We start from the raw sequence: 27,860 nt of genomic DNA, 5'->3' as shown, positions 1-27,860 counted from the left end.
GTGCCGGGGAGGACAATTTTCCATACTTTTCCTAAGCAGAAGGCCTTTTTTCAAAGAAGCTAGAATCATGTGGGTGGGCAAAAGGATGGATGGATAGACAGACGGAAAAGGGAGTTTCCTTCATGGCTTTCCAATAATTGGTATGTGGTTTACATTCCATTCATCTGAAGGACTGGGATATTAATCAGAACCAGGCACCGGCTACTAAAACTACCTCTAGCATTCAAAAAACATGCGCCAGCGTGTTTTCTCACATGCGTCTTTGCCTCAACGCCCGCAGTCCCTGGGGAGAGGTTGCGGTCGCTTACTAGCAAAGCTCAGCTGCAGGTACTATAATGGGATCAGCCATGGCGATCTTTTCCAGGGAGAGGTTTTGCTGATTGCTAGTTTCAGAAGTGGAATCGTTTTATAGACTGGGAGGCCTTTCTCCTCTTTTAAATTGGCTTAACTCATATGCAGAAGAAATTGATGTGGGAACCATCCAAGTTTTGGAAAAACCTCGTTCTGGATGGAGACATGGAGGTCTGGCAGTTGCATCTGGCACCTGGCAGCCGGACATTAAAGCAGCCAGGCGATGAACAAAGTCTTACTGCTGGCAGCAACATTTACTGTGCGGTTAGGAAGTATACAAAAGATCTGGCTGGGAGCACCTCATGGTCATGCAAGCTTAGTTTTTGAGCTCTCTGACAGAGGAAGGTAAGGAACGTGGCATTTGACTCCTATGGCCAGTCACATAGGAAAGTAGGCTAATGACAAAGGGATGTTTAGGATCTCCGCCCATGACTTCTGGACAGAGCCACAGCCATCCGGGGGAGAGCAGGGACCCTATCACAGCACACAAATATAGCAATATAATTCCACTTTAACTCCCATGGTTCTATCCTGTAAAATTCCATGAAGCACCATTTAGAGAGAGGCATTTAGAAACATTTAGAAGCCAGAGACTTCTAGTGCCTTTCCAGATTCCCTAGGATTCAGTCATTACACTTATTGGAATCATAATGTTATATTGTGAAAGGGTGTTAAAATTCCCTACATAGCCACAGATTCACTGTTCGAACATCATATAGTAGGATTGTTGTTGTTTTTTGTGTTCCTTCACATTGTTTCCAACTTATGGGAACTCTTAGATGACCCTACCACAGGGTTTGTTTTGGAATTATCTGTTGAGTTGCCTTTCTTTGGGGCTGAGAGGGTGTCATGTGTCCAAGGCCACCCAGTGAATTTCCATTTCCAAGTAAGGAAATGTTTTAGTCCAACACTCATATCATTACATCATATTGTGGAGCCCCAGTGGTGCAATGGGTTAAACCCTGGTGCCAGCAGTACTGAAGACTGACAGGTCAGAGGTTTGAATCCGGGGAGAACGTGGATGAGCTCCCTCTGTCAGCTCCAGCTCCCCATGCAGGGGCATGAGAGAAGCCTCCAACAAGAATGGTAAAACATCAAAACACCCCAACGGCCCCTGGGCAACATCCTTGCAGATGGCCAATTCTCTCACACCAGAAGCAACTTGCAGTTTCTCAAATTGTTCCTGACATGAAAAAAAAGTCATATTGGCTTTCCAGCAAAGGACAAATGACATCTATGCCCCTTAAAAACGCTAAGCAGACTGGCAAATGAATTCCTTCAACACAAAAAGCCCCCAGTGGTACAACGGGTTAATATTATTGTTATTAACCGGCACTATATTTTTAAAAATCTGAGCAAGGTACTCATTCCTTGCAGAGAGCTGTTGTGCACAAAGGACTTGCTACATGGACACACCTGCCAAAGAAAGTGATTTAAAGTAACTTCCAGGCAGTAGGGATGAGTAATCAGAAGGTTGCTTGTTCTCAGAATGAATTAGGTCTCCTCAAACAACCTAGCCAAATAGCGGTGGCAGCAGTGGCAGCGGTGGCAGCGGCGGCGGCAGCGGCGGCGGCGGCGGGGGGGGGGTGGGGGTGAAGTCATAATGCTTCAAAGCATATTCAAAAGACTTTAATTTTCTCCAACAACCAGATTCTATGAGATTTTGAAAGTTTAATTTTAATCACTTCCTTTTATGTATGTATTGACAAATCAAGTCATCTTCAAATGGATTTTGTTTTCAAAGCCTCAAAACTTGGAAGTTCCAATTTTTGTTACTGTGTTGATTTTATTATAGTTTCATATGATACTTACTTAATCCAAAATATTTTCTGAGAGAGTCCAGTATTACCGAAACACAAGCCTGAGGGCAATGCCAGAAGGGAGAAAAAAAGTCTCTGGAAGTCTTGAGAGCTTCCAATTATTTTTAAGTACGTGTTTATTCACAACTTGCATCCAGTTTCTTTCTTGAAATATACCAGGTTTCCTTCTGTCCCTCCTCCCTTGTGTCATTTCTTTTCCCTCTTTTATCACATCTAGTTTCATGCAGCAATCCAAAAACTGAACCTTAAAAAAGCTAGGAGTCTGTAATAAAAACATATTGGTGGAAAAACCTAAGAGTTATAGTTACATTACTAAGTGCTTTTGCAGTATTATACCAGTAAAGCATCCGGATCCTTTCATTTTTGTGCTAACATTCCTCTTTCCGTCACTTGATCTCTGTTGAATCTGTGTCCTGGAAACAGTAGCTGTATTTACTGGCATCAGCTGTCCTGGCGAGTTCCAGGAATTTAGAAACATGCAAGGTAAGTGCTGATAAATTTTATTTTGGAAAATACTAAGTTAATTGAAACTGACCTGGGAAGTGGGAATGAAAAAGCCCTTGATAATGCTGGGAGCTCCCAGGAAATTCTTCAGAATGAAGTAAATGTCTTGTGCATCTCCAAAATAAAATCAAAACCCCAAGACTTACCAAGGTTTTTAAAAACCCATTAAGAATCCTTCCCCAGATTTTACTACTACTAAGAAAAAGTTTATAAAGACTTTTGGCATGTTGTATTTTTTGGGTTGGGAGTGGGGGAAGGATGATCTTTGAGATTATAACCTTTTAGAAAACCAGAATCCCCAAAGCCTTTTTCGAAAGTTTGATCTTTTGGAGATTAATTGGCATTCATTACCATTTGAAAAACCATAAACTTTTTGTAAAATATTATTTTCTTTAGAAGAGCTAAAAACCCATTTGAGTCAAACTTTTCTTTAGTGGTAAATATCCGCTAGTTTACTTGCAAGGCAAATTAGGTTTCTCAGTTGTTAGACTGATATACCTGGTTATCTTTTTGAATTGTTAGGAACAAAGATTATGCCAGTGCACAAAATATATAGCAGATCTTCAGAAGTGTTATTTCGGTTGTCCAAAAAGCATCTACTCTCACATAAATATATTTTTGGTTTTAGATCATGCTTTCAAGCGACAAAAATAAGTAGTCTTAAAATAACATAGTTGATTTACTTACAACATCATGTATTCAGCATACAGGTGCACTGCTTATCAGTTGAAAGTTTAAACAATAAGTTATCTAAAGCCTTCTGTTGCAGTCTCTTCTAAGTCTTATGTCTAATGCATATTCTCTTAATGCAAACTGAACACAACCTAAACACAACACAGCAGGACCAGGCTGTGGCACAGCTAGTTAGTAGCCAGCTGCATTAAATCACTACTGATCAAGAGGTCATTCATTTAAAGCCAGCCCGAGTTGAAGTAAGCTTCTAACCATTAATAGTCTGCCATGCTGTTGACCTATGCAGCCCGAAAGACAGTTGCATCTGTCAAGTAGGAAATTTAGGTACTGCTTTACACAAGGAGGCTAATTTAACTAATTTACAATGCCATAAAACCTTCTAGCAGCATGCAGAAGAATGAGGAAGTACTCTATCAAAGGACTTGGTGTCAAGTGGATGGTGAAGCTCCCCCTGTGGCCAGAATCAAGCATACCCTCATGAAGCCAGAAGAGCTGGAATGTTAAATTTATTTATTTATTTATTTTATTTACCTTGCTTATATACCGCTGTTCTCAGCCCGAAGGCGACTCACAGCGGTTCACAACAACAAGAGACAACAAAATTCAATAATTACAGTATAAAAGCAGTTATCAACTTAATAGAGTTGCATAATTAATAACAATAAACAATTATCAATTAACAATTACTACAATAGCCATTCACTATCATCTCATCATCAAAACATGATCCAGATTCATCATCCAATGATCCATTCCAGTGTTCATTAACCAATCATTGCACTCATTGTTCGAACGCCTGCTCGAATAGCCAGGTCTTCACTTTTTTTCGGAATACCATCAGAGATGGTGCTAGTCTAATGTCGGTAGGGAGGGCGTACCACAGCCGAGGAGCCACCACCGAGAAGGCCCTATCTCTCGTCCCCGCCAGCCGTGCTTGAGAAGCAGGCGGGATCGAGAGCAGGGCCTCCCTGGAAGATCTCAAAGTCCTGGTAGGTTCATAGGCAGAGATGCGGTCGGATAGGTAGCTTGGGCCGGAACCGTTTAGGGCTTTAAAGGCTAACGCCAGCACTTTGAATTGAGCCCGGTAGCAAATCGGTAGCCAGTGGAGTTGGCGCAACAGGGGGGTTGTATGCTCCCTGCGCTCCGCTCCTGTTAACATCATGGCTGCCGAGCGTAATCAGGGGCCATGCTAATCTTCTCTGTATCGTTCCAATTTTAGTATATGTGCTGCCGAAGCGAGCACTCTGTATCTGTCTATATTTGTTGTATGTCTAAATGTCGTTGAATGTTTGCCATGTATATGCACATTGTAATCCGCCCTGAGTCCCCTGCGGGGTGAGAAGGACAGAATATAAATATTGTGAATAAATAATAAACAAATAACACTGACTAAAATGAGGTCTCAGCCTGAATAGTCCCAGATCTGATCACATGGTCTGCAGTCCCACCCACAACCTCAAACAAGATAGAGTTAAGGAAAAACTGCATATCAACACACACATATAATAAAGTAAACAATCTGAATCATACACATAACAAATAAACTAGTATAGGAGGCTTGTAGAAGGTTGCTATTTCCAACAATTATAATGAGCATCTAGTTTAAACACTTCACATGATGGCCACATCTGTTGGATCCCCAACAATTTAAGTGGAGTGTGGAAAGCAAATTTTTAGAGAGCAGCTTTTCTGTTATTCATTACATTGTCTGAAAAGCAACAATTTTTCATTACTCAGTATAATACTGAAAAAATATAATTTGTGATATTTCTTGTTATACAGGTTCATTGTTTTTGTATTATGTTCTTTTTTGAAAGGAAGAGCCATAGGACCAATAAAATGGCATAAACGTTACAATATCCTTCTCAAAGTGCTTCTAATAATTCCCTTCATATGAACTTTTTGACGGTAACTAGAAACCATTACTGTTGCACCAAAGTGATGTTTCTCCTACTCTTAATGTTACTTTTGAATTCAAAAGAAAAAAAAATATGGAAAGATCACTGCATTACATTCTCACTGTAGTTACTTGAAAAAGTAACTGTTTCATTGCATGAGAATAGTTATATGAGCCTACAGCCATTACATAATGTACATATGTTGAATCTTCTATGTAAATAATTATACCTGCGTTCAGCTCAGCAATTCACAAACTCATGTATACTGGGTATTCCTTTGTTCAGCATCACATATAAATATCCTTTAGGACAGTGTTTCTCAACCTTCATAATGCCGCGACCCCTTAATACAGTTCCTCATGTTGTGGTGACCGCCAACCATAACATTATTTTTTTTACTACTTCATAACTGTAATTTAGATATTGTTATGAATCGTAATGTAAATATCTATTCTCCCCGCATCCAGAATACCCTGTGATCCCCAGCAATGATGGTTCTGAACCAAACTGGGCACACCGGCTTAATGTGGCCAACTGTAAATACAGGCAGGGTTTGGGGGTGATTGACCTTGGCACCTCCATCCCAAGAGCACTTCACCCAGCTGACAACAGATCTGGACCAAACTTGGCACACAAACCCAACATGGCCAACTGTGAATACTGATGGAATTTGGGGAGGATTGACCCTTGATTTTAGGAGTTGTAGTTCACCCACAACCTTATGCATTTTCGAATGGGAGAATTAATTTAAAAAAAAATAAAGACTGACTTTTTTTCTAATAATTAGCATTACAAATTATCTAAGCTGCTTCTGCTGCTGCTCCTCCTGATGCTGCTGGGCCACTCTCAATCCCACTCGTGTGAGTGCTTTCCCCCCTGCCTTGAAGGGACTCGCTGGTCTGAGCCTCCCTCCAACTTCACACGCCCTCCCTCACCCACATGCGTACCACGATGCCATGCGTTAAACATGCCTGCTCTCCTCTCCCTGCTTGGAGTCTCAGAAAAAACACTCCCCTTGGCTGAGAGGCAGATGAGAGGCTGGCCATTCACAGCAGAAGGAGGGGTTTTGGTGGAAGGAAGAGAAGGACAGGCAGAGAGATCTTCAGCCTTCTCTGCCAAAGGGGTTCCTAAGACCACCAGAAATATGTGTTTTCTGATGGTCCTTGGCGACCCCTCTGAACCCCCCCCCCCTCGTGCCCCCCCATGTTGAGAAACACTGCTTTAGGGGTATGTTGACTCTGAATTGAGGCCGTCATCTTTGAGTATTCCTTGCCTATGAATTTCATGTGGTTGCCATAAATTGACAGGTGAGTTGAAGGACACATATACACAAATATGTTGCTATGTAACTATGTTGCTACATAGAGTGATGGATTACATGGCATCTCATCTCCATTTAATGTACAGAGGCCTGCTGGACAGACATTTTAGACTTACTTCAGCACTGGCAGAAAGAGAGTTTCTCCATTTCATGGAAAGCAACAGGACCACATTGTGTGGAAGAGGAAACAGTTGTAGATGCCAAGGAAAAAAGCATGGAGGTTGCCAAAGGTGTGACCCCAGGATCTCCTGCCAGAGGTGATACCTCAACTCTGCTTAATAGAAGAGCTGGAACTCACTGAGAACCAAAACACAATCATTAAATGAGTCTTCTTGTGGAGAGAAAATGTGGGGTATAAATAATAATAACAACAACAACAATAACAGACTCAGATTTGGAAGAGACCCCAAGGGCTACCCAGTCCAACTCCCTGCCATGTAGGAGAAACACAATCTAAGAATTCCAGTTTCTGTTTTAAAGTCCTCCAAGGAAGGAGACTCTACCATACTATGAGGCCACCTATTCCACTGCCGAACAGCTCTTCCCTTCAGGAAGTTCTTCCTAATATTTTGGTGGAATCTCTTTTGCAATTTGAATCCATTGCTCCGAGTCCTAGTCTCTCGAGCAACAGAAAACAAGCTTGTTCCCTTCTTAATGTGACATCCTTTCAAATATTGAAACATGGATGTCATGTCCTTTCTTAATTCTGGATCCCCCCAGTGAAAAAATAGTTTTCTTTAAAGGATAGTCACACTGAAATAGATTGAATAGTTCATTCAGAATTCTTTGAGTACAAAGAGTGTTTATACTTTGTTTTTGGTGGAATATATCTAATCCTGGACTCATCGCTGAGCCTGGAATCCCAGGTCTCAGTGGTGGCCAGGGGAGCATTCGCACAATTAAAACTTGTGCACCAGTTGCACCCGTACCTTGGGAAGTCAGACTTGGCCATGATGGTCTATGCTCTCGCCACATCTAAGATAGACAACAGCAATATGCTCCACATGGGTTTGCCTTTGAAGACTGTTCGGAGAGGCAGCCAGGTTAATAACTGGAATGGCATATAGGGAGCACACAACTCCCATGCTATGTCAGCTTCACTGGGTGCCAGTTTGCTATCGAGCACAAATCAAAATGCTGGTTTTAGTATATAATGCCTTATACGGCTCCAGCCCAATTTACCTGTCCAAATACATCTCTCTATATGAACCATCACGGAGATTAAGGTCCACAGGGGAGGCCCTGCTCTTTGTCCTACCACTGTCTCAGGCGCAATTGAAGGGGGCGAAAGAGAGAGCCTTCTCAGTGATTGCTCCTCAGCTATGGAACTCCCTTCCTGGTGAGATTAGAGCAGCCCCCCCCCCCCCCCACTCCTGTCACTTCAGAAGGATGATAAAAACTTGGCTGTGGGACCCAGCCTTTGGGACAGTTCAATAAGGCAGCAATAGGAAACCTTACCATGTCAACCATATTTGATGCGGATGATTGAGATGGTATAAATAGTGGAGTTTAATGTTGAGATAATTGATTTTAATCCTTATGTGTGTGTACAGTCTATTTATGTCCCAGCATTGAATGTTTGCCATTTATATGTTGTGCTCCACCCTGAGTTCCCTTCAGGGTGAGAAGAGCAGAATATAAATGCTTTAAATAAATGAATGAATAAATAATCAGTTTACTCATTTCTCCAAACCTCTCTGCAAATGCCTGAGCAAGCGGCACAGCTGAGAACCACAGGGGACTCCTTGTGGTACAGTCAGTCCATTTAATCATTTCCCCAAAGTGTTTTTTCCTCCTTTCCTTTCTGACCAGGATTCAGTAGCCTCCTGAACACAGCCAAGCCCTGTAATCTGGCCTTTAAAACTTGGAACAGTTCCGCCGCCCTAACCATTTCTCTTTCCTTTGGTGCCCATGCGTTACCATTTAAGCATAGCAGAGGAGAGGGGAAGACCCACCCCGGCTAAGTAAGTTAGCTTATTCACTTTTGCTGATAGCAGCAGTCCACCCACAGCGTTCTTTCACATCTTTTTTTTTCTTTCCTCCTGTGTTTTGGAAAGTGGATAAGGGACTCATTCAGTGACGCACAAGTTTTGCCCAAGCCCAGAATGAAGCATGCATTTCATAAAATGAGAAAATAACCTCAGAGACCACACACACACAGAGTGCAATTTCTGGACTTGGGCTCCCTCCTTTCTCTCCCCCCCCCATCCCTCCCTCTCCCCTGTCCTTCACCCTCCCTCTCCCACACACATACTCTGGCCAGCAAAACAAGACGATGACTGACATTCTTAAATCCTTTAAGCATCCGTCTACAACGCACGGGCAAAAGGAGGGTTTTCAGAGCTTAGGTGGCTGATTGTTAGCAATGAGCTGATGAAAAAATGGATTACTACAGTATGTGCCTGACATGCCGAAGAGAAAAGTCACTGAAATCCTTCTCCCATCCCCACCACCCCACCCCCTACTCCGCTTTTATGGATAGTTTTCAAAAGACAAAAAAGGCAATTGTGCTCTTGTGCCAGCAGGACTGTTGACCGATAGGTCAGCAGTTCAAATCTGGAGAGAGCAGATTGAGCTCCCTCTGTCAGCTCCACCTCCCCATGAAGGGACATGAAAGAAGCCTCCCATAGGATGGTAAAACGTGAAACATCCGTACATCCCATGGGCAACATCCTTAGAGATGGCCAATTCTCTAAACACCAGAAACAACTTGCAGTTTCTCAAGTAGCTCCTGACATGAAAAAAAAACCCACCAGTATTTATGTGAAATATGCCAATATGGAATACTGTCCCAATATAACTTGTATTAACTCTCAGAAACATTTTAAAAGGTAGAATCTATCCCATATGGAGCATATGCAGAACACATGCTCCTGTGCAGTGTAAAGATTTTACCCACACTTATATCAATCTTTATAACTTCCTTCTGGTTTCACCACTTCTGACTAATCTGACCATCTGAAAGTCATGCAAGAAAGAAAGAATGAGTAAAGGAAAGCAGGGAGATGAAAATCCAAGAGTGGTCAAGTCATTATCACACTCCACAGCCATTAATTTTGCAGGCTTCTGCCCTCAGGGAACAATGCAATCAACATTTCTCAAGAAGGAAACAGAAGCAGGCCCCCTTCCCTTTTGGTGGTCCTGATTATCTGATGTAAAGGCAAACATGTCCTCCCCACTGTAAATCTTTTCTATTTGAGTTGGAATTTGCTGGAGAAACTGCATCAACATGTTACAGACCATTACGCTGCATCTGACTCTAAAGATTCAATGATTTTGGTATCATCACAACTGCTTTTAAGATGGGAAAGTGAAAGCGGAGCATGAATTTTGTTGACAACAGCAGAATGGAAAAGTATGGAAAAAGGCCTCACCAGGCTGTCTCAGAATACCATATCCCCCAGATAGCCTTAAATCAGTTTAATATTTTCAGTTTCAGTGACTTCTGGTTTCAATTTTGGCTGATTTTTCATTCATTCTGGAAGTTCTAGTAGCGTGGTATGAAAGTCAGTGTGGTATAGCAGTTTAATACTTATGGGAAATTTTTAAAAAGGTAAAGGTTTCCCCTTGACATTAAGTCTAGTTGTGTCCAACTCTGGGGTGGTGGTGCTCATCTCCATTTCTAAGCTGAAGAGCCGTAGACACCTCCAAGGTCATGTGGCCGGCATGTCTGCATGGAGTGCTGTTACCATCCTGCCGAAGAGGTACCTATTGATCTACTCAGTACTCACATTTGCACATTTTCAAAAAATGAACAAAAGAGCAGAGAGATGCAGAAATCTATTTTGGAAGAAATGTGAGTATATTAAGTAAAGTGTAAATAAATAACACAAATTAAGAAAAATGTGAAAAATGTGCAAATGTCAATGCAGGAAGAAAGCACAAAGTCTTATAACTGCTAAAAAACAAGAAGATTGGGAAGAAAATGAAGCTAGGATTCAGAGAAAGTTGACATGATTGAGTCATAAAGATTTTCACACCCCTAATCATCATACATACCCAGTATATCAAACAAGAAAACATACTTTCTGGGAGTCCCCAAACTTCAATTTTCAGCAAACGTACCAGGGTCTCAACTAACACAGGGACAAAGCAAAGCTTATAGCATCTTCCCATGACCAAAAGTAGAATCTGCTACACATCAAATGTAAGCTTATTTTCAACTGGGCAGCCATCCAGACCACAAAAACCACCACAGTTCACAGATTGCTGTGTTCAGCATTAGTGCCCAGTGTTCAGAGCAATTTCCCCCTTGCATGGAACAGTTTATATACTGTACTCAAAGGCAAGAACATACACAAATCCTTGTATTAATGTAGTGTTACATATGAAATTTCAAAACTTGACAGAGTCACACAAATCAAAATAGCTTTGTTTCAAGGAACTATGAACCAGGAAAAAAATCCTTCCACGTTGTCCATTTAGACTTGGGCTATATGATAAACATTGTGGTGACAAGGAATTTACACTGCTTACAATATAGTAATTTTGTAATCACTGAAGGATTAGTTTCTTATTAGGTGACTGTACTACAAACATGCTTGCAACTCTGCCTAAGGGATAAAATGCTAGCTAGCTTCTTGTACATATAATAGTTGTCCAATTGAGCATATTTGGTCATGATCTCTCCCTTGACTATTCCAAAGCCAATATGCTTGATGTATTGAAAATCTGATTCCCCTGCTCCTTCCCGCCTTCTTGCTCTCTTTTGTCTGTTTGTCTGTCTGTCTGTCTGTCAGCACTTTCCCTTGCTCTTGCACTTCCTGGAGAAGGGGAAAGAGGAGAAGAGGGACCTAGGCAGACCCGTATTTTAAGAAAGCTGGTTCCAGTAAATGTTGGGAAGCACTGGGAGTGAACCTATAGTCAAGAATACTAAAAGAGAATGGCGATCATGATGGATGGATTCCAACAAGGAGAAAAAATAGATGTCTATTTTTTAAGTGTAACCCCAGTAATATATAAATATATTTCTATACGGGGATACACTTAGAAATGTGTCTGTTTCATATATATAAGCTTTGGAGAGCATAGGGAAGGGTTAACATCCCTGTGGAGTTTGTTTTGTTGTCTGTGCCCGTTCAGAAGATTTCCCTTCACTTTCTGTCCCTGTGATAACTGGATTTTGAAAAATTGGCTTGTTGTGGAAAGAAGGATTGGTGACAATCTTTTCCCCATAATAACTCTTCCAGGAGTGGATTTCCCTTCCAAGTGGTAGATTTTATTCACTTTCTGTTGTCTCACCCCCGTTCTTAACTATGAGTCATTTGTAAGTCAGATGTTTGTAACTGGGGTACTACCTGTATTCACAGTTGAGGCTGACATTTTATAATCCTTTCTTATCAATGTTATTTAGTTTTACTGTAGACAGTATATATGCATGCACTATAGAGATTAATGGCTTATTCCCTTATACAATTTTTCGAAGGACACAAAATGAGTTATCAATCACCTCTGAAAGAGGATAGCACATTCATTTCCAGTAATCATTGGCCAGAATAATAGATACATATATTGTCTTCTATCTCAGTAGCTATATATAATCCTCTATCTCAGAGAAGAGCACTAGATGTATATATTCTCTTTTATTACAGAACCATTTGAGAAGGAGCCTGTGGACTGCTTTAAGACTGGATAATTTAGTGTACTTTGATGTACACTAAGATAAAAGTGTATCAATGCATTTCATCTATATGTATGTCATCCTATGAAGATGATGCCATTATAAGGAAGTTTACAGAAGTTTTTCAAGATGCAGGAGATATGCATATGTGTCTTGCATTTATTCCTTAAAGGATTGCACTGGGTAGAGACAATAATAAAAGGTAAAGGTTTTCCCTTGACCTTAAGTCATCTCTGGCTCTGGAGGGTGGGGCTCATCTCCATTTCTAAGCTGAAGAGCCAATGTTGTCTGTAGACGTCTCCAAAGTCATGTGGCCAGCATGACTGCATGGAGCACTGTTACCTTCCCGCCAGAGCAGTACTTATTGATCTCACATTTGTATGTTTTCAAACTGCTAGGATGGCATAAGCTGGGGCTAAGACCCTGCAACAGTAAGAACTGACCATGGAACAACAGACTGGTTCAAGATTGGGAAAGGCTTACGGCAAGGCTGCATACTCTCACCCAACCTTTTTAACTTGTATGCAGAACACATCATGTGATGTGCAGGGCTTGATGAATGCAAAGCTGGGGTGAAAATTGCTGGAAGAAAGATTAACAACCTCAGATATGCAGATGACACCACTCTGATGGCCGAAAGCGAGGAGGAGCTGAGGAGCCTTCTAATCAAGGTGAAAGAAGAAAGCGCAAAAGCTGGGTTGCAGCTAAACATAAAAAAACCAAGATTATGGCAACAAGAATGATTGACAACTGGAAAATAGAGGGAGAAAATGTGGAGGCCGTGACAGACTTTGTATTTCTAGGTGCAAAGATTACTGCAGATGCAGACTGTGGCCAGGAAATCAGAAGACACTTACTTCTTGGGAGGAGAGCAATGTCCAGTCTCGATAAAATAGTAAAGAGTAGAGACATCAGACTGGCAACAAAGATCCGCCTAGTCAAAGCCATGGTATTCCCTGTAGTAACCTACGGATGTGAGAGCTGGACCTTAGGGAAGGCTGAGCGAAGGAAGATCGATGCTTTTGAGCTGTGGTGTTGGAGGAAAGTTCTGAGAGTGCCTTGGACTGCGAGAAGATCCAACCAGTCCATCCTCCAGGAAATAAAGCCCGACTGCTCACTGGAGGGAAGGATAGTAGAGACAAAGTTGAAGTACTTTGGCCACATCATGAGGAGACAGCAAAGCCTAGAGAAGACAATTATGCTGGGGAAAGTGGAAGGCAAAAGGAAGAGGGGCCGATCAAGGGCAAGATGGATGGATGGCATCCTTGAAGTGACTGGACTGACCTTGAAGGAGCTGGGGGTGGTGACGGCCGACAGGGAGCTCTGGCGTGGGCTGGTCCATGAGGTCATGAAGAGTCGGAGACGACTGAACAAATGAACAACAACAACAACAACACCCTGCTCCATGGATTTTTTTAATGATCTTTATTTCAAGAATTTTACAACCATACATAAAAAGAACATAAGGGTGGAAAAGAAAGGGGGCGGGCGGGGTAACCCCGCTCTATGGATTTGAGCTGCCGAGCTTTCAGTCAGCAAATTCAGCCCAGTGATTTAACCCAAGACCCTAATATCTCTTAGCAGTTGAAAAGAAAGTAAAGCATGGTCTTTGTTAACATTTTACTACGATAGTGTCAAAAGAAATGTAGCCAGGAGTTTGAGTGGACACAAGCTGCCTGAATAATTCAAAATAGGTATCTATTTATCAAAAAGATTACAACATTTTTATCACCATTGTCACTCTCATCAAAAGGGAATTCCAAGAAGCATGTTATTTGGGATGCTATATTGGTCTACAAAGTACATACTGAGCCATATAAGAACAAATTATATTTTATCAATTCTAAATAAGTACAAAATTACAAGGATTAAGATTTGTGTATAAAAATATTTTCATTTTCAGAACATTTGCTTATAAATTCATCTAAGCTAAAAAAAGAATTAGAGCAATCCACCATTGGGTTGCTGTGAGTTTTCTGAGCAGTATGGCCATGTTCCAGAAGCAATCTCTCCTGGCGTTTCATCCACATCTATGGCAGGCATCCTCAGAGGTTGTAAGCTCCTCACAACCTGAGGATGTCTTCCATAGATGTGGATGAAATGTCAGGAGAGAATGCTTCTGGAACTTGGTCATACCGCCCAGAAAACTCACAGCAACCCAGTGATTCTGGCCATGAAAGCATTCAACAATTCATCCATCATTTTTCTACAAATCCTTGACAATTTGGACAACTACTTCAGTTTATAACAGAGAATAAAAATAATAGCAGCTCATACATAGGCCTGTAAACATTATGCGTTGACTTCTGATAAAGATTAATACTGTAAAGAAGTCGCAGAGTATTGATAAGTGGAAATGCACTGACCAAAGCCTTCCCTGCAGTTTTAATTAATTTCATTGCATACATCGTTCACAAGTTATGAACATTACAGCGCAATGTCTGGTAACCTTTATCCACTTGACTCCATAGTGTTTGTACACATTCACTATTCCAGTAACAGGCATGATCAACTGAACCAGGAAGATGGCAATCTCTACATTTTCATCAATGTGTTCCAAAGGGCTGGAGTAGATTTTCAGGTTGTGAAGGGGGAGAAAGAAAGAGGATTTCTCATTGCTCTAGATGTGCTACACTACTGCAATGCTGGATCCTGCCTTATGTTAGTTAGTTAGTTAGTTTTATATATATATGAGAAACTGCAAGTTGTTTCTGGTGTGAGAGAATTGGCCGTCTGCAAGGACATTGCCCAGGGGACACCCGGATGATTTGATTTTTTTTATCATCCTTGTGGGAGGCTTCTCTCATGTCCCTGCATGCGGAGCTGGAGCTGGTAGAGGGAGCTCATCCGCCTCTCCCCAGATTTGAACCTGTGACCTGTCGGTCTTCAGTCCTGCCGGCACAGGGGTTTAACCCACGGCGCCACCGGGGCTCCTATGTTATATATGAAAACAATATATCTTCTGAATAGTTGTCCTCACTACAGAAGACAAAAGTAGTTTAATTTTAGAGTATTTGCAAGAGATTTTTTTTCCAATCTGCTTTAAACACCACTGAACAACTAGATCGAACATATTAAAACTTAGAAGCCAGCTGGAACATCCTTTTATATTAGCCTTTTAAAAAGATTTTAAAATTAGGGCCATTAAAATTATTATACCTACTTGTGTATAATAGTGTCTTTATTACCTATATTTAAAATATTGCAATTGAGCATTCTAATCCCAATAAAAATGTGGCAGAACTCTCATGCTTCAATTCAAACACTGAGTTTTAGTTTAAGCAAGTATGATTTGTGAGAAAGGAATGGATACCTTGCAGGCCTGTGCTGTTAACGTTGCATAAATGATCCCAAGGGAATGGCTCCTTTTTCTTTTCAGCTATCACAAATTAGATAATATAGAGATATGAGCTGTTGCTCAATCTTCCTTCAAGCTATTTTGACAATGTCTGTAGACACTTACATCTTGATAAATTTCTGAGGCTTGCTCATGTACTTTGCTTAGTAGTTACCAAATGGGGTTTACCACTGAACCAATGTTTACAAGATGTAAGCAGAGCAAAATTAGAATAATGCATCCGGATACAAGCCTTATTCAGTCATTTAAGTGTATGAGAGCAGGAGGAGATCACTAGTACCATCATCATTTGTGCTATCTTCTCTGCTTTCAGGAGAAGTTGAAAGTGTCCTTTACCACAGTTTTGCTTTGATCTGTCACCATTCACGAGTGGTAAGACAATGAAACTAGGGACAGGGCTAGCATACTCCCTCTTCTAAGACATTTACTACATATGCTTAAAGAATTACCGGATAGTTGTGCTTGCAGTAGATTCACTGAAATCAATGGGATTGAAGTCTCTCACTGACAGCTTAAGTCTCACTGATTGTAATGGCTTATTGAAAATAAGGCTAAGCAGATACCGTCCAGAAATTCTGAAATGTTCATAGTTAATTTTTGCTTGCCTGTGATGTCTGAAAGTATTCTGAGCATAACTTGTTCAAACAGGTTTCAGTTACATTATAACTCCATGTTTTCCCCATAATCACTGCCCTGACAATTTTAGAAAATAGAACTGATAAATCTGTGGATCCAGAGGCCAAAAGATCGCAATTAAAACACATGGTTGCTCACCCAATGGGGGTGCATGCTCTGCGCACAGAGATCCTCATGTTCCCCTTCCTCTCAAGGTCAACAATTTGATTAAAGGAAGGTTAAAACTATACGGGGACATGGGGAACTTGCACAGGAAAGTTTACATTATTTTCTTTATCTGATTTAAAAATGATTTAAAAAACAGAATGCCCATATTTACGCCAGAAGCAACACAGTTTGCAACAAGACAAACAAAAGGAAAATATCCAAAAGTGCTGCAAAGGCATACTCTAAAGGCAAATCGGATGTTCATCCAATGAATTCTAAATTTCTTCACCTTTTCCAAGGATATTTCCTTTTGCAGCTACTTCAAAACACCTTCAAAATGCAGAAGGATTAAAAAAAGGAGAAGGAGGAGGAGGAGAAACCCTTTATTTTGAAGGAACACTAAAAGGCAAATATTCTTGGAAAAGGAAAGAACTCAGCACATTTGAAATGCACTGAGCTAGTTGCCCAAGCCAAAATAGTATTTCACAGGACCTGTGTATGGTTTCCCTCTTGCTTTATATTTTAGGCATCGCATCTCATTCCTGGGGAAGAGTCATCATCGGTGTCACTTGTGTTATATCTTTTCCACAAGAAATTGTCATTTTTCTTCCAAAGTGGTTTTTGTTCTTCTTTCTTCTTAGACAAAGGTGTTTCACACAATTTCTCTACAACCGCCAAGTCTGTGAGTTTTTGGAGGCCCTCCTCATTCTGTTCATTCAACAGATCCCAGAAGTCTTTTGCCCGAGTTTTTGCTTTTTCCGCAGGCTGAGAAAGAGACCTCCTGGGTGGTTCTCTTGGCCTACTTTCATTGCCTTTGAAGAGGTCGTGCAAAATGGAGGTGTCTCCTAGTAAGTCTGCAAATGAGTTTTCCTCGCATATTTGAGTCTGTCTGTTCTCTAATGGAGACGGAAAGGGTTTTCTTGGCGACTGTGTCCCCTTCAAGTTTGGCTGTCCTTTAGTAGTATTTGCAGACAGCCCCTCAATTATTCCTGATTTACTGCTTAATGAGTCAGATGCCATAAAGTCTTTGAATGCCTGACTGTTTCTCCCACTAATGCTATCTTGGTTAATGACAGTGGGCAATTGTTTATCCTCCCCGTTATGACACACAGCAGCCTGTATGCAGGGATAATATTGAAATTGCTTTCCTTCTGCATCATGTCTTTTTTGGACACACACATCGGTTGAAGGATCAGACTTTGGTTTTTCATTTTTTCTGGACAAGGGTCTGTGTACATCAGTTTCTTCACTTTCCTCTGCAGCACAAACTGGAACCTCAATTTTAAATAAGTCCTTCAGTTCTGGGTATTTTTCACCATAAAATGCTTTCAACATTTTCTGCCTTTCCTCTGATGTTGCTCTGGCAATATATCTTGCAAAGTCTTCCACTGGATTCTTACGAAAATGAGCTGCCATTTCTTCAAATTGTTTCCTGCAGTTATCAAGATAAAAAAAATGTCCTTACTGTCACTGTGATATGGACACTAAGCAAACAAAATAAAGAAACTGGACAACAATCGGATAAGGTCAACGAATGACATTTATTTCCAAGCCAGCTTAAGAACTGGATAGCGAAAACTCTGTTCTTGAAAAAAAATGTAGCTAAATGTAAAAGAAAAGTGAGTGTATGAGGCTTCCCTGAAGAAAGAGAAAGCTCCAACTGCACATTCCGTGTCCCCTGATCTTTCTCCCGTTGTTTCTTTTTATTACTCTACTTCTGGGGTTTCTCAAAGGAAGCTTGTAACACATTAAACCAACCTTCCTATGCATGGTCCAGAGAAAAAAAAGGCAAAGAGTTCAAATATAATTAATGAGTTTTGAAAAAAACATAGTAAAGGCAAACTGCTTTCTGCAGTATTCTGAATTGGGAGAACACATGATTTAAGACACTCCAAAACTGTCATTTGGAGTCCTTCTAGCATTCTCAGGAATGGGAGAGGTAGAAAATTGCACAAACTATGGTTCAGGTCCAGGCTATTCAGGTCCAGGCTAACTGGCTGACCGCATTCCCTTGTAGGAACCTGCCTGGGCCCTGAGATTTTTAGCAGGGGCCCTCCACTCGGTTTGTGGGAATGAGAGAGCAGGCATTCTTTCACAGCGGCTGCCCCTCAATTCTGGAACTCCAAACCCAGGGAAGTCAGAATGGCCCACACCCCGTTCTCCTTCCGGCGGCAGGTTAAAACCTTTTTATTCAGACAAGCTTTTAAAGAAGAAGGTATTTAAGATCTAGTCAGGGTTTTTTTAAAACTTTGAATATGTTTTAATAGATTTTAACTGTGAATTTTTAATACCGTTTATATTTAATTCTTTTTCAATGTTGGCATATTTGTATATTTTAAATTTTATGCTAATGCTTTTATGTCCAGTCGCTTTGAGTCTCCTTCAGGAGAGATAGAGGGGTTTAAATATAATAATAATAATAATAATAATAATAATAATAATAATTTGCTATGGAACACAAACCATGGTTGGAGTTTAAATTACTCTTACAATAAACTAAGGTTTGATAATGTTGACAGTGGTTTCTTCCTGCCTATCTCTTCAAATGATGCAGGGAACCACAACATAATTTACAAGAGAATAATAGTAGTGAAAAGAGCATACATATTAGAACAATCAATTCATAATTTAAAACTTCTAATTTAAAATAATCAGAATAAGCCTGATCGAAGACACATATCAAAAAGCTCTTAATGCTCTTCGCTTACAAAAAAAATTGAATACAGGCAGTCCCCGAGTTACAAACATTTGACTTACAAATGGCTCCTGGTCAAGAATGGGGGCAAGACAACAGGAAGTGAGAAAAATCTACCCCTAAGAAGGGAAATTCATTCCTGGAAGAGTTATCACGGGGAAAAGGTGTCCACACTGAAGCTTTCCCATCAATCCTTGTTTCCACAACAAACCATTTTTTTTTTCAAAACCCAATTTTCATAGGGACAGAAAATGAAGTGAAATCTTCTGAGCAGGAGCACAGACAATAAAGCAAACTCCACGGGGATGCTAATCCTTCCCTATGCTATTCAGAGCTAAATATATATACAGCTGGAAAGGCTTGATCCACCTATCTATCTACTATCTATCTATCTATCTATCTATCTATCTATCTATCTATCTATCGACTGGAGTTACACTTTAAATATGTACCTGTTCTGACTTACATAAAAATTCAACTCAAGAAAAAACCTACAGAACCTATCATTGGGGACTGCCTGAACTGAAGAATGCTAGTAAGTACCAAGTACGATAGAGGTTGCCATGAGGCAAAATGAATTCTTTTCTTCTTACAAAGAGGGATTCACCACTCCATAGGCACAGTTTCTCAATGGCCCTCATATTTGTCTTTACTATCTAGGTAAGATAAAGAAGCAGTGAATCTGTGCTGTACCTCACCTCTCCAAGGAATATCCACAAGCTTGGACTGTTCAAAGGGAAAGGGATCAATTACAGCTGGAAAGGCATGTACCAAAATTGATACCATGGAAGTGCATCAACTAGAGCCAGAATGCATTTCAGTTATTTTATCTGCAAGGTGTCATCCAAATTGTTCATAGTGAGCTGCAAAATAGTCTACATCTAGTACATATACATTATCTCATGGACCAGAGTACAATAGGCCTTGACCATTCAAAAACTGTTCTGCTGGCAGATGCAAATGCTTGGCAGATAAAAAAAACTCTGAGGAAACGCCCTGTCCCTTCCCTAATGGTCACAACATTTTTATTTCTGAAACACTAAAGTCAACAGGTAATGCCTTATATTATAGAAAAGCAGGCATTCCTACACAGTATTTTTCTATTGTTTACTCTGCAAAAAAGCTAAAGTTATGGCAGGGCTCTGAAATAATATTTTTCTTGAAAAATCAAATTATCAGTACATTCCAGTACATGCCAATTTGGTACAAAGAGACCAAGTTTCTTTTTCGTTGCATTCTTACCTACGGATTTTTTTGGGTGTCCTTCCAAGTAAGAAAGTCTTTGAGCCTATTCGGTGGATCCTCTTCTCCTTTTGGCACACAGGATGTCTGATATAGAGGAGAGCTGGTTTGGTGATTTCAGTCACTACATTACTCTTTTGGGTATCCTTCCTTTTTGATGGAGCTTCTCCTGAATTCTTCCTGGATTTCTAAACCAAATAAATAAAACACTTTGATAACTTCAGACATCTAGTTTTTACCCAAAGTTGTAATTCCATGTTTGATTGCATTCTTAGTTTTCCTCTTGATAAAGTTATGGTTAATTTCTTTGGTGTGTGGAGGGGAAAGGGGAATTAGTTGACTATGAAAAAATTCTCTACATTTATTTGAGTTGAGATTATTGATTTTTAATCACTGGTAATAGGTCAGAGAAGCATAAGTATCCTGTGAAACATTGTAATTTGCTACGTTGACATCTCTACTTGTTCAGCAGTCAGATTACAGTGTCACTGAAAAACACAGGAGGCTCCTAAGTGGGGGCTGCTAAGGTGGCAGATAAAGAGGACTGAGGGAAAGGTATGTGTAGGGAGTAAGGAAATACCTCCATCAACAATGCTATGCTGAAGTCTAGAAAATTCCTATTAAATGAACAATCCATTTCCGTGAGTCAGAGACCACAAAGAAAAAAAAAGTGCTCCATTCCATTTGAGAGATGGAATGGAGAAAAAGTAGTCTCAAACTGTGCTTGGAAATGATCTTAAAGCTAGTGCAATTGTCCAGAAAGAAGTAAATTCCTTGACAAGAAAAGAAATTCAACCTAAAAACAGGAAAGAACATGTGGCATGTGGAATAAAGGATGGTGGACTCTCCATCTCTGAAGGTCTTTCAACTTAGGTTGTAATGGCATCTTTCAGGGGTACATAAGTTGCCTACTCCTGAATGGCAGGGGATTGGACTGGATAGCCTTTGTATCCCTTTCCAACTCGAAACTCCTAAAATGATGTAAGTCAATAAACATACTTCCTAACATTGTTACCAACTAAAATTTCTGAGCCATTCTTATAGGTAGCTCCACAAACCGCATGTGTTTTCAAGTCCCCTATTAACTTATGCTGAACCCATACATTTCATAGGATTTGTTTAAGCAGCTAATACTTAGAAGTGGTTTGCTATTGCCTTCCTCTGAAACACAGTCTATAACATCTGGTATTCCTTGGTGGCTGACTCTACTTAGCTTCCAAGGTCCAATGGGATCTGGTACCACAGCACATTAACATATTTACCGATCTAAGTACCAACACCACTAATGTCTTCAAGCTTCTCCAGCCCCTTCCACACAGCTGTATAAAATCCACATTGAACTAGATTATACGGCAGTGTGGACTTAGATAATCCAGTTCAAAGCAAATATTGTGGATTATCTGCCTTAATATTCTGGGTTATACAGCTGTGTGGAAGGGTCCTCCATTCCAATGTGCTGGATCTGAAAGAAATTAGTAGTTTTTGATATTGCTATGTTATATTGACTATCCCAGGACTAAGCTACATTTAACACAAATAAATACATTTCAAAGTAAACTTGTATAGGATAGCACTACTAAGTTTCATTTACTTCAGTGGGCCTTAAGCTAATTAGAAATAATGTGTTTAACTGATTGAACTAACCTCCTTTGAATCCAACCAACTATTCTTCATTCGCATGCAACACACTTACTACAAAGGTTCCATAGCCCAAGTCCTATATTGGCACAACCACTCGTCCCATATTTTTATTGGGCTCTAATTTGCACAAGGGTGTAGCTGCCCAGACTCTTTCAGCTAAGGACCCTATATCCCAGAATACTAAGGCAGAAAATCCCACAATATCTGTATTGAACTAGGATATCTGAGTCTATATCCAGGGCCCTTCCACACAGCCCTATATCCCAGAACATAAAGGCAGAAAATCCCACAATATCTGCTTTGAAATGGGTCATTCAAGTCCACACTCAGATAATGTGGGATTTCCTGTCTTGATATTCTGGGATATAGGGCTGTGTGGAAGAGTCCTCAGAGTGGACTCAGATACTTAGCAAATTTTTGTGTTTATGGTGCAGTACGATATGCTGAAGATTATCATATCCCTGCAAATATTGAAAAACTTGGAAAGTAATGGGCTTGGCAATGACTATCTTACCAACTGGCTATTGTTATTTTGATTGATCCAATGTCCAAATCTATTTCTAGTACTGTCAATATAGAGACTTCCTGAAAAAATGCATAACTTTCACAGGAGCCACAAAGCTCTACATTAGACAGAGACAGATTTGTATTTTTCAACAGGTTTTGTTTTTTGTATTCTAAAAGGGCCCACCAAATTTTAATGCTTTTCTTTCATTGTATCTCTTGTCACCACAGTGCTGAGGACAAGTGTGTGTGTGTGTGGGGGGGGGGGGGATTGATTTTAATGTGATAGTCTGCAGATCCTGCTGCCAAACCATCTCAAAATATGGTAACATGCAGATTACAAGACTCAACCAGTGTTACTTCCCTGTGTGGTTATGGGATGGTGGGAATTTCCTACTTTCTTTACAATGTGAAGAAAGGTTTGGTTAAAACAGAATTTTCCACCTTTTTGGTTAGCCTGATAGAGACAAACCAATAATAGAGGTATTACTGAAAAAATGAATTTTGGAATTTGGTTCACAATGTAATTTTTTGAAACACACTAATTGTGACAGAAGCAGCAAGATGGTACAAAATAAGGTCTATTTGAAAGACATAGACAATTTATGACTTTGCAGAACTGTCTTGTTTTTGATTTTTAGAATCAAGCCAATAGAGCATTGGTGAATAACTACGAGGGTTCATCAAAAATTATTTGCACTCTGGTTATATTAAAATTTCTGTTGGCCACACTGTTTTATCAGTGCTTTTCATACAAAGAAAGTCGCTGTCTCACAAGTCACAGCCATGGAGTTTTGAAAGTGTTACATCAGTAACTGCAGTGAAAGAAAAAATGGCTGCACCTCTTGCGATTTGCATGAAAGAAGAGCAAATGTAGTGCAAAAGGTTCAATCAACAGTGCCCACTGAAGACCTGATGTTACTGCCCATACGATCAACCCTCTCCTAAAATGCAGTTTTGAAAGTGTTAAAGTATCTTCCCTATAATCCTGATCTTGCCCCATTGGACTATCATCTGTTTGAGCTCCTGGACTAAGCCCTAAGGACAGAGATTCATGTCTGATGAAGATTTGAAGATAGCAGTGCATTCGTAGCTTACAACTTAGACAAAACATTTTTAAAAATAAGAGAATACAAAAGCTTTCTGAGAGATGGACAAAGTGTATTGAAAAGCAGAGATATTATGCCAAAAATGACATATTTGTCTTTTTGGAAAGTTGATTGCATTCTACTGTCAGACACATCCTTGGGAAAGCCACTCTTTCATTTCCCCGCACCAAGATGGGCAGCCCAAAAGCACTCCTGCCAGTTCCCACTCCCACATACCTCTTCTTCTTCTAGATTAACCATTTAAGGCTTCATTGAGTGCTGGAATTAGTTCCTAATCTATAGTATCAGGTTAGCCAATAGAAAATTCAAAGCATATTAACATATTACTACCTAATTAACGGAAAACAAGTGAATAAATCCTATCTTTCCTGAGTTTTAAAACCTCATAACATTCAATTATTTGCTTTATATAAATAATAATACCAAATACGTTAGTTTGTGTATCTCTTAAGCATACACTTTTTGTAAAAGCCTATTTGGAAAACTGCCAGGTTTTGTAAATAGACTCGACACCACAAGCTTTCTTGTCTTTCTAAAGGAAGAGAATTGCTGTTAAACCTAATAGTGTTCACTTCACTGTAAATAAATTATCACAGATGGCATCTGCAATTTGAAAAGGACAAAAACACATCTAAATGCGCTTACAAAACTTTTTTCCCCTTCTCCTCAAGAAACTAGTCACAAAATAAACTGTTTAAAGGTTTCTGCCTAAAGGCAAAAAAAACATAAACTTGCTGTAAACAAAGTATCCTGCAAGCTAATGGAAGAACAAGCTTCAAGCCATCATGAATTATCCTTCAATTATCTTAACTCAGAGTTTCTGGAAAAAAGCCAGCTGGCTAAACAGACCCACAAGCGCGGTCTATTGATGCATAGGAGTGCCGGGTTCATCTGAATCTGTTGAACATTCAAAGCAACATGCACCCAAAGTAATATCCACACATGTTTTAGTGTTGAAGAGGAACAACACATTTTGCAGTACCATATGAAAGAAAGAAAAAATATTATTCCATGTCAATTAGTCAACATTTTCTTGGTGCTTTTTATCAGGCTGGGCCTTCTTGGGTCCAGGAAAGTGCCAAAGCCCAAGCACCAGGGCTAGCCATAATGAACCAAAATATACGGCAACCATGAAAAAAATCAAATCCTGTTCAAGCTTCTACCTAGGTTCCTTTGAGTCCATCCTTACCTAATGTCAATACTGTGCCCAAGCAACACAATGGGATTTTCTTCCTCAATTTTTCCTGTTATAACTCTTGGTGTCTCCTGAAAATTAACTCCAGGATGATTTCACAGCCTTCATGCAGAGGTTTTGGGCAAAAATGGGGGTTGCAATAGTCAGGAGAGATACCTTTTCCCCAATTTTATTGACAGAAACAGATGGGTCCCAGTCTTCAACCCCTGGTCAGCTATAGACAGAAGGTATTTTTTATCAGATTCCGTTATATTCCATGGTAGACCGGAGAGGGCTAAAACTTCAGTCAAGTGCAAACCAGTCTCGGTATGTATTCCATCAGCTTCTGCTGTGAACTATGAGACTGCAGTGTGAGAATCTAAGTGAACCAGATTTTTCTGTTCTCAGGCTGAAGAACGAAGTTGTACTTATATCACACTTATATGTACAACAGCAATACTTGTCACTAATGTAAATCTGAGCCCTTTTAGCATTGTTCATTTAGGCCAAAGCACCTATAACTATGTTACAGTAACTTCAGAATAACATTTAAGCCAAGTATGGTCAGCAGTGCACCTGTAAGCAAAAATCTATATAAATAAAAATGTAATGTTCGTTTGTGGGATTAACATAAGTCAAAAACCACTGGACGAATTGACACCAAATTTGGACTCAAGACACCTAACAAGCCAATGTATGTCCTTCACTCAAAAAATTGATTTTGTCATTTGGGAGTTGTAGTTGCTGGGATTTATAGTTCACCTACAATCAAAGAGCATTTTGAACCCCACCAACGATGGAATTGAACCAAACTTGGCACACAGTTCTCCCATGACCAACAGAAAATACTGGAAGGATTTGGTGGGTATTGACCTTGAGTTTGGGAGTTGTAGTTCACCTACTTCCAGAGAGCACTGTGGACTCAAACAATGATGGATCTGGACCAAACTCTACACGAATACTCAATATGCCCAAATGTGAACACTGATGGAGTTTGGGGAAAATAGACCTTGACGTTTGGGAATTGCAGTTGCTGGGATTTATAGTTCACCTATAATCACAGAGCATTCTGAACCCTACCAACGATAGAATTGGGCCTAACCTCCCACACAGAACCCCCATGTGGACCACAGCAACGCGTGGCAGGGGATGGCTAGTAAATAAATAAATAAAGCAATAGAATTAATGCACCATTAAGGATTCCCACAGGTTAACAGATTATATTATGAATTTTAACCTGGATTTTATTAGTTGATCTTGTGTGTATTTTTGTATATGCATTTCAATCTCAGTCTGTGTTGCACCCTGCCTTGAGTTGCAAAGTGAGGCAAGTAACAAATAAATAATTATGATGCTGATGCTGAAACAGCAATAACAGAAGAAGATGCATGGGCTTTGGTACCTTTTTTCAAACTGCCTTCTTTAATTATTTTAAATATAATTGTTCATTTAATTATTTATAATGTGTACTATTTATTAACTGTATTTGGTTTTCAGTAAAGGTAAAGGTTTCCCCTTGACATTAAGTCTAGTCATATCCAACTCTGGGGGGTATGCTCATCTCCATTTCTAAGCCGAAGAGCCAGCATTGTCCATAGACATGTGGCTGACATGACTGCATGGAGCGCCGTTACCTTCCTGCTGGAGTGGTACCTATTGATCTACTCATATTTGCATGTTTTCAAACTGCTAGATTGGCAGAAGCTGGGGCTAAAAGTGGGAGCTCACTCCCCTCCCCGGATTCAAACCACCAACCTTTCAGTCAGCAAACTCAGCAACTCAGCAGTTTAACCCACTGCACCACCGGGTGGTTTTAACTTCTTCCAAAAACCACTCTGGGTCCCATACTGACAAAAGATGGGATATATTAAGGGAAAGTGGGATTTTGTTCCCCATCCTGGAAAAAAGGTGTGTCTCCTCCTCCCCGGTCTGATGTCCTCCTAAATCTAAAATCTAAGCAAATGCTTTGCACTCAACATTTACTACAGCGGAAATCAATCCCTGTTTGCATAACTTATGGAAAATGTCTATGTAATACGAAATGCAAGTTCAACAAAGAGAAGTTCTTAATAACTCTCCTTTTGTATTTACAGTATTCCGCCACTGAGCACTTAAACCTGAACTGGGCATAGAGAGGGCATGTTTTTTTCCCTCGGCTGACAGAATGCTTAGTCCTCTCCTTTACACCACACTGCAATAACATAAAGAGGGGTTTACCATTAATCCAGGTTTTACTACAAAGCATCCTGTTATTGCTCTGTCAAACACTGTCAGGAGTGCCAAGTGTCTGTCATCCAATTCAGGGGATTAAGTCTTCTTTTATAGTGTGATACTTGTACCAATTTATAAAAATACAGATATAGTTTCTTAGAGCTGGTCACAGTCTATATTTTGGACTGGATTCACGCCGCAAAGGTTGAATATGACAGCTGGCAGGAAGCGGAGGGGAGAATACATCCTCCCCCCTTTCAGTCACCACATTTCGGTTGCCATAGGGATTAATCCTCAATTCAATGCCCGTCTTTGTATATTTCTTTTCAGTAAAACTTTAAGTAAACTTAAGTTGAAAACAAGCAGTTGAATGAAAAAAGAGGCTTCACATAACCAAGAGGTACAGTATAAGTTTTGTGACCAATATATTTCCACATATTAAAACAGCAAATTAACTCTAATGCATAATACAACTTCTTCAAACTCCCTAAATATATCCTGTCCCTGTTAATATAATTATTGGGTGAAGTAACGTTTCCTTTCTAGTGCCGAAGTTTACTTGGTTGACTATGTGTATTTGTGTTTAAAAGGGGATCTCTTTACGCATAGCATTCAAAAACACCAGTCCCCAAAAGGAGCTAAACAAGGCCATCTCATACCCTTATAAATCTGAATTCTCATTTAGGCTGTTTCACAGAAGTTGTTTTTGCCAATTAACACCAAAATTAATTAGGGAATTAATGAAGGAATCCAGACATCCAAAATAGATTGGAAACAGTAGAAGAGGATGTTGCCCGGCTCCAGAAGACTGAAATTACTTTAATGTTTAGAAGTTTTTTTTCCTCCCCTGAAAGGATGCAGGCTACTCTTAAAGCAACAGAACATTAAAAGAAATAAATCTTGCACACCCCCTATTAAGATCAATCATGGTTTGAT

The 27,860-nt window shown here is 40.0% G+C and overlaps 1 protein-coding gene and 1 pseudogene across 3 annotated transcripts in view; both read right to left on the bottom strand.

Moving 5' to 3' along the window:
• Positions 1 to 4,546: 4,546 nt before the first annotated feature.
• Positions 4,547 to 4,611, bottom strand: LOC137096483 (U6 spliceosomal RNA; annotated as a pseudogene).
• Positions 4,612 to 14,024: 9,413 nt separating this feature from the next.
• The window catches only part of ERCC6L2 (ERCC excision repair 6 like 2), a 74,761-nt gene continuing 60,925 nt past the window's right edge, over positions 14,025 to 27,860 (bottom strand). For all 3 annotated transcript variants that reach the window (XM_060762064.2, XM_060762065.2, XM_060762066.2), the window contains exons 19-20: positions 20,286 to 20,473; positions 14,025 to 17,780 (exon numbers count right to left, since the gene is read on the bottom strand). In XM_060762064.2, coding sequence (XP_060618047.2) covers positions 16,871 to 17,780; positions 20,286 to 20,473 — 1,098 coding nt within the window. In that variant the 3' untranslated portion in view covers positions 14,025 to 16,870. The remainder of the gene's footprint in view (positions 17,781 to 20,285; positions 20,474 to 27,860) is intronic.

This window comes from Anolis sagrei, chromosome 2, assembly GCF_037176765.1.
Source record: "Anolis sagrei isolate rAnoSag1 chromosome 2, rAnoSag1.mat, whole genome shotgun sequence".
Taxonomy (NCBI): Eukaryota; Metazoa; Chordata; class Lepidosauria; order Squamata; family Dactyloidae; genus Anolis; species Anolis sagrei.
This window is presented reverse-complemented; position numbering and strand designations above follow the sequence as displayed.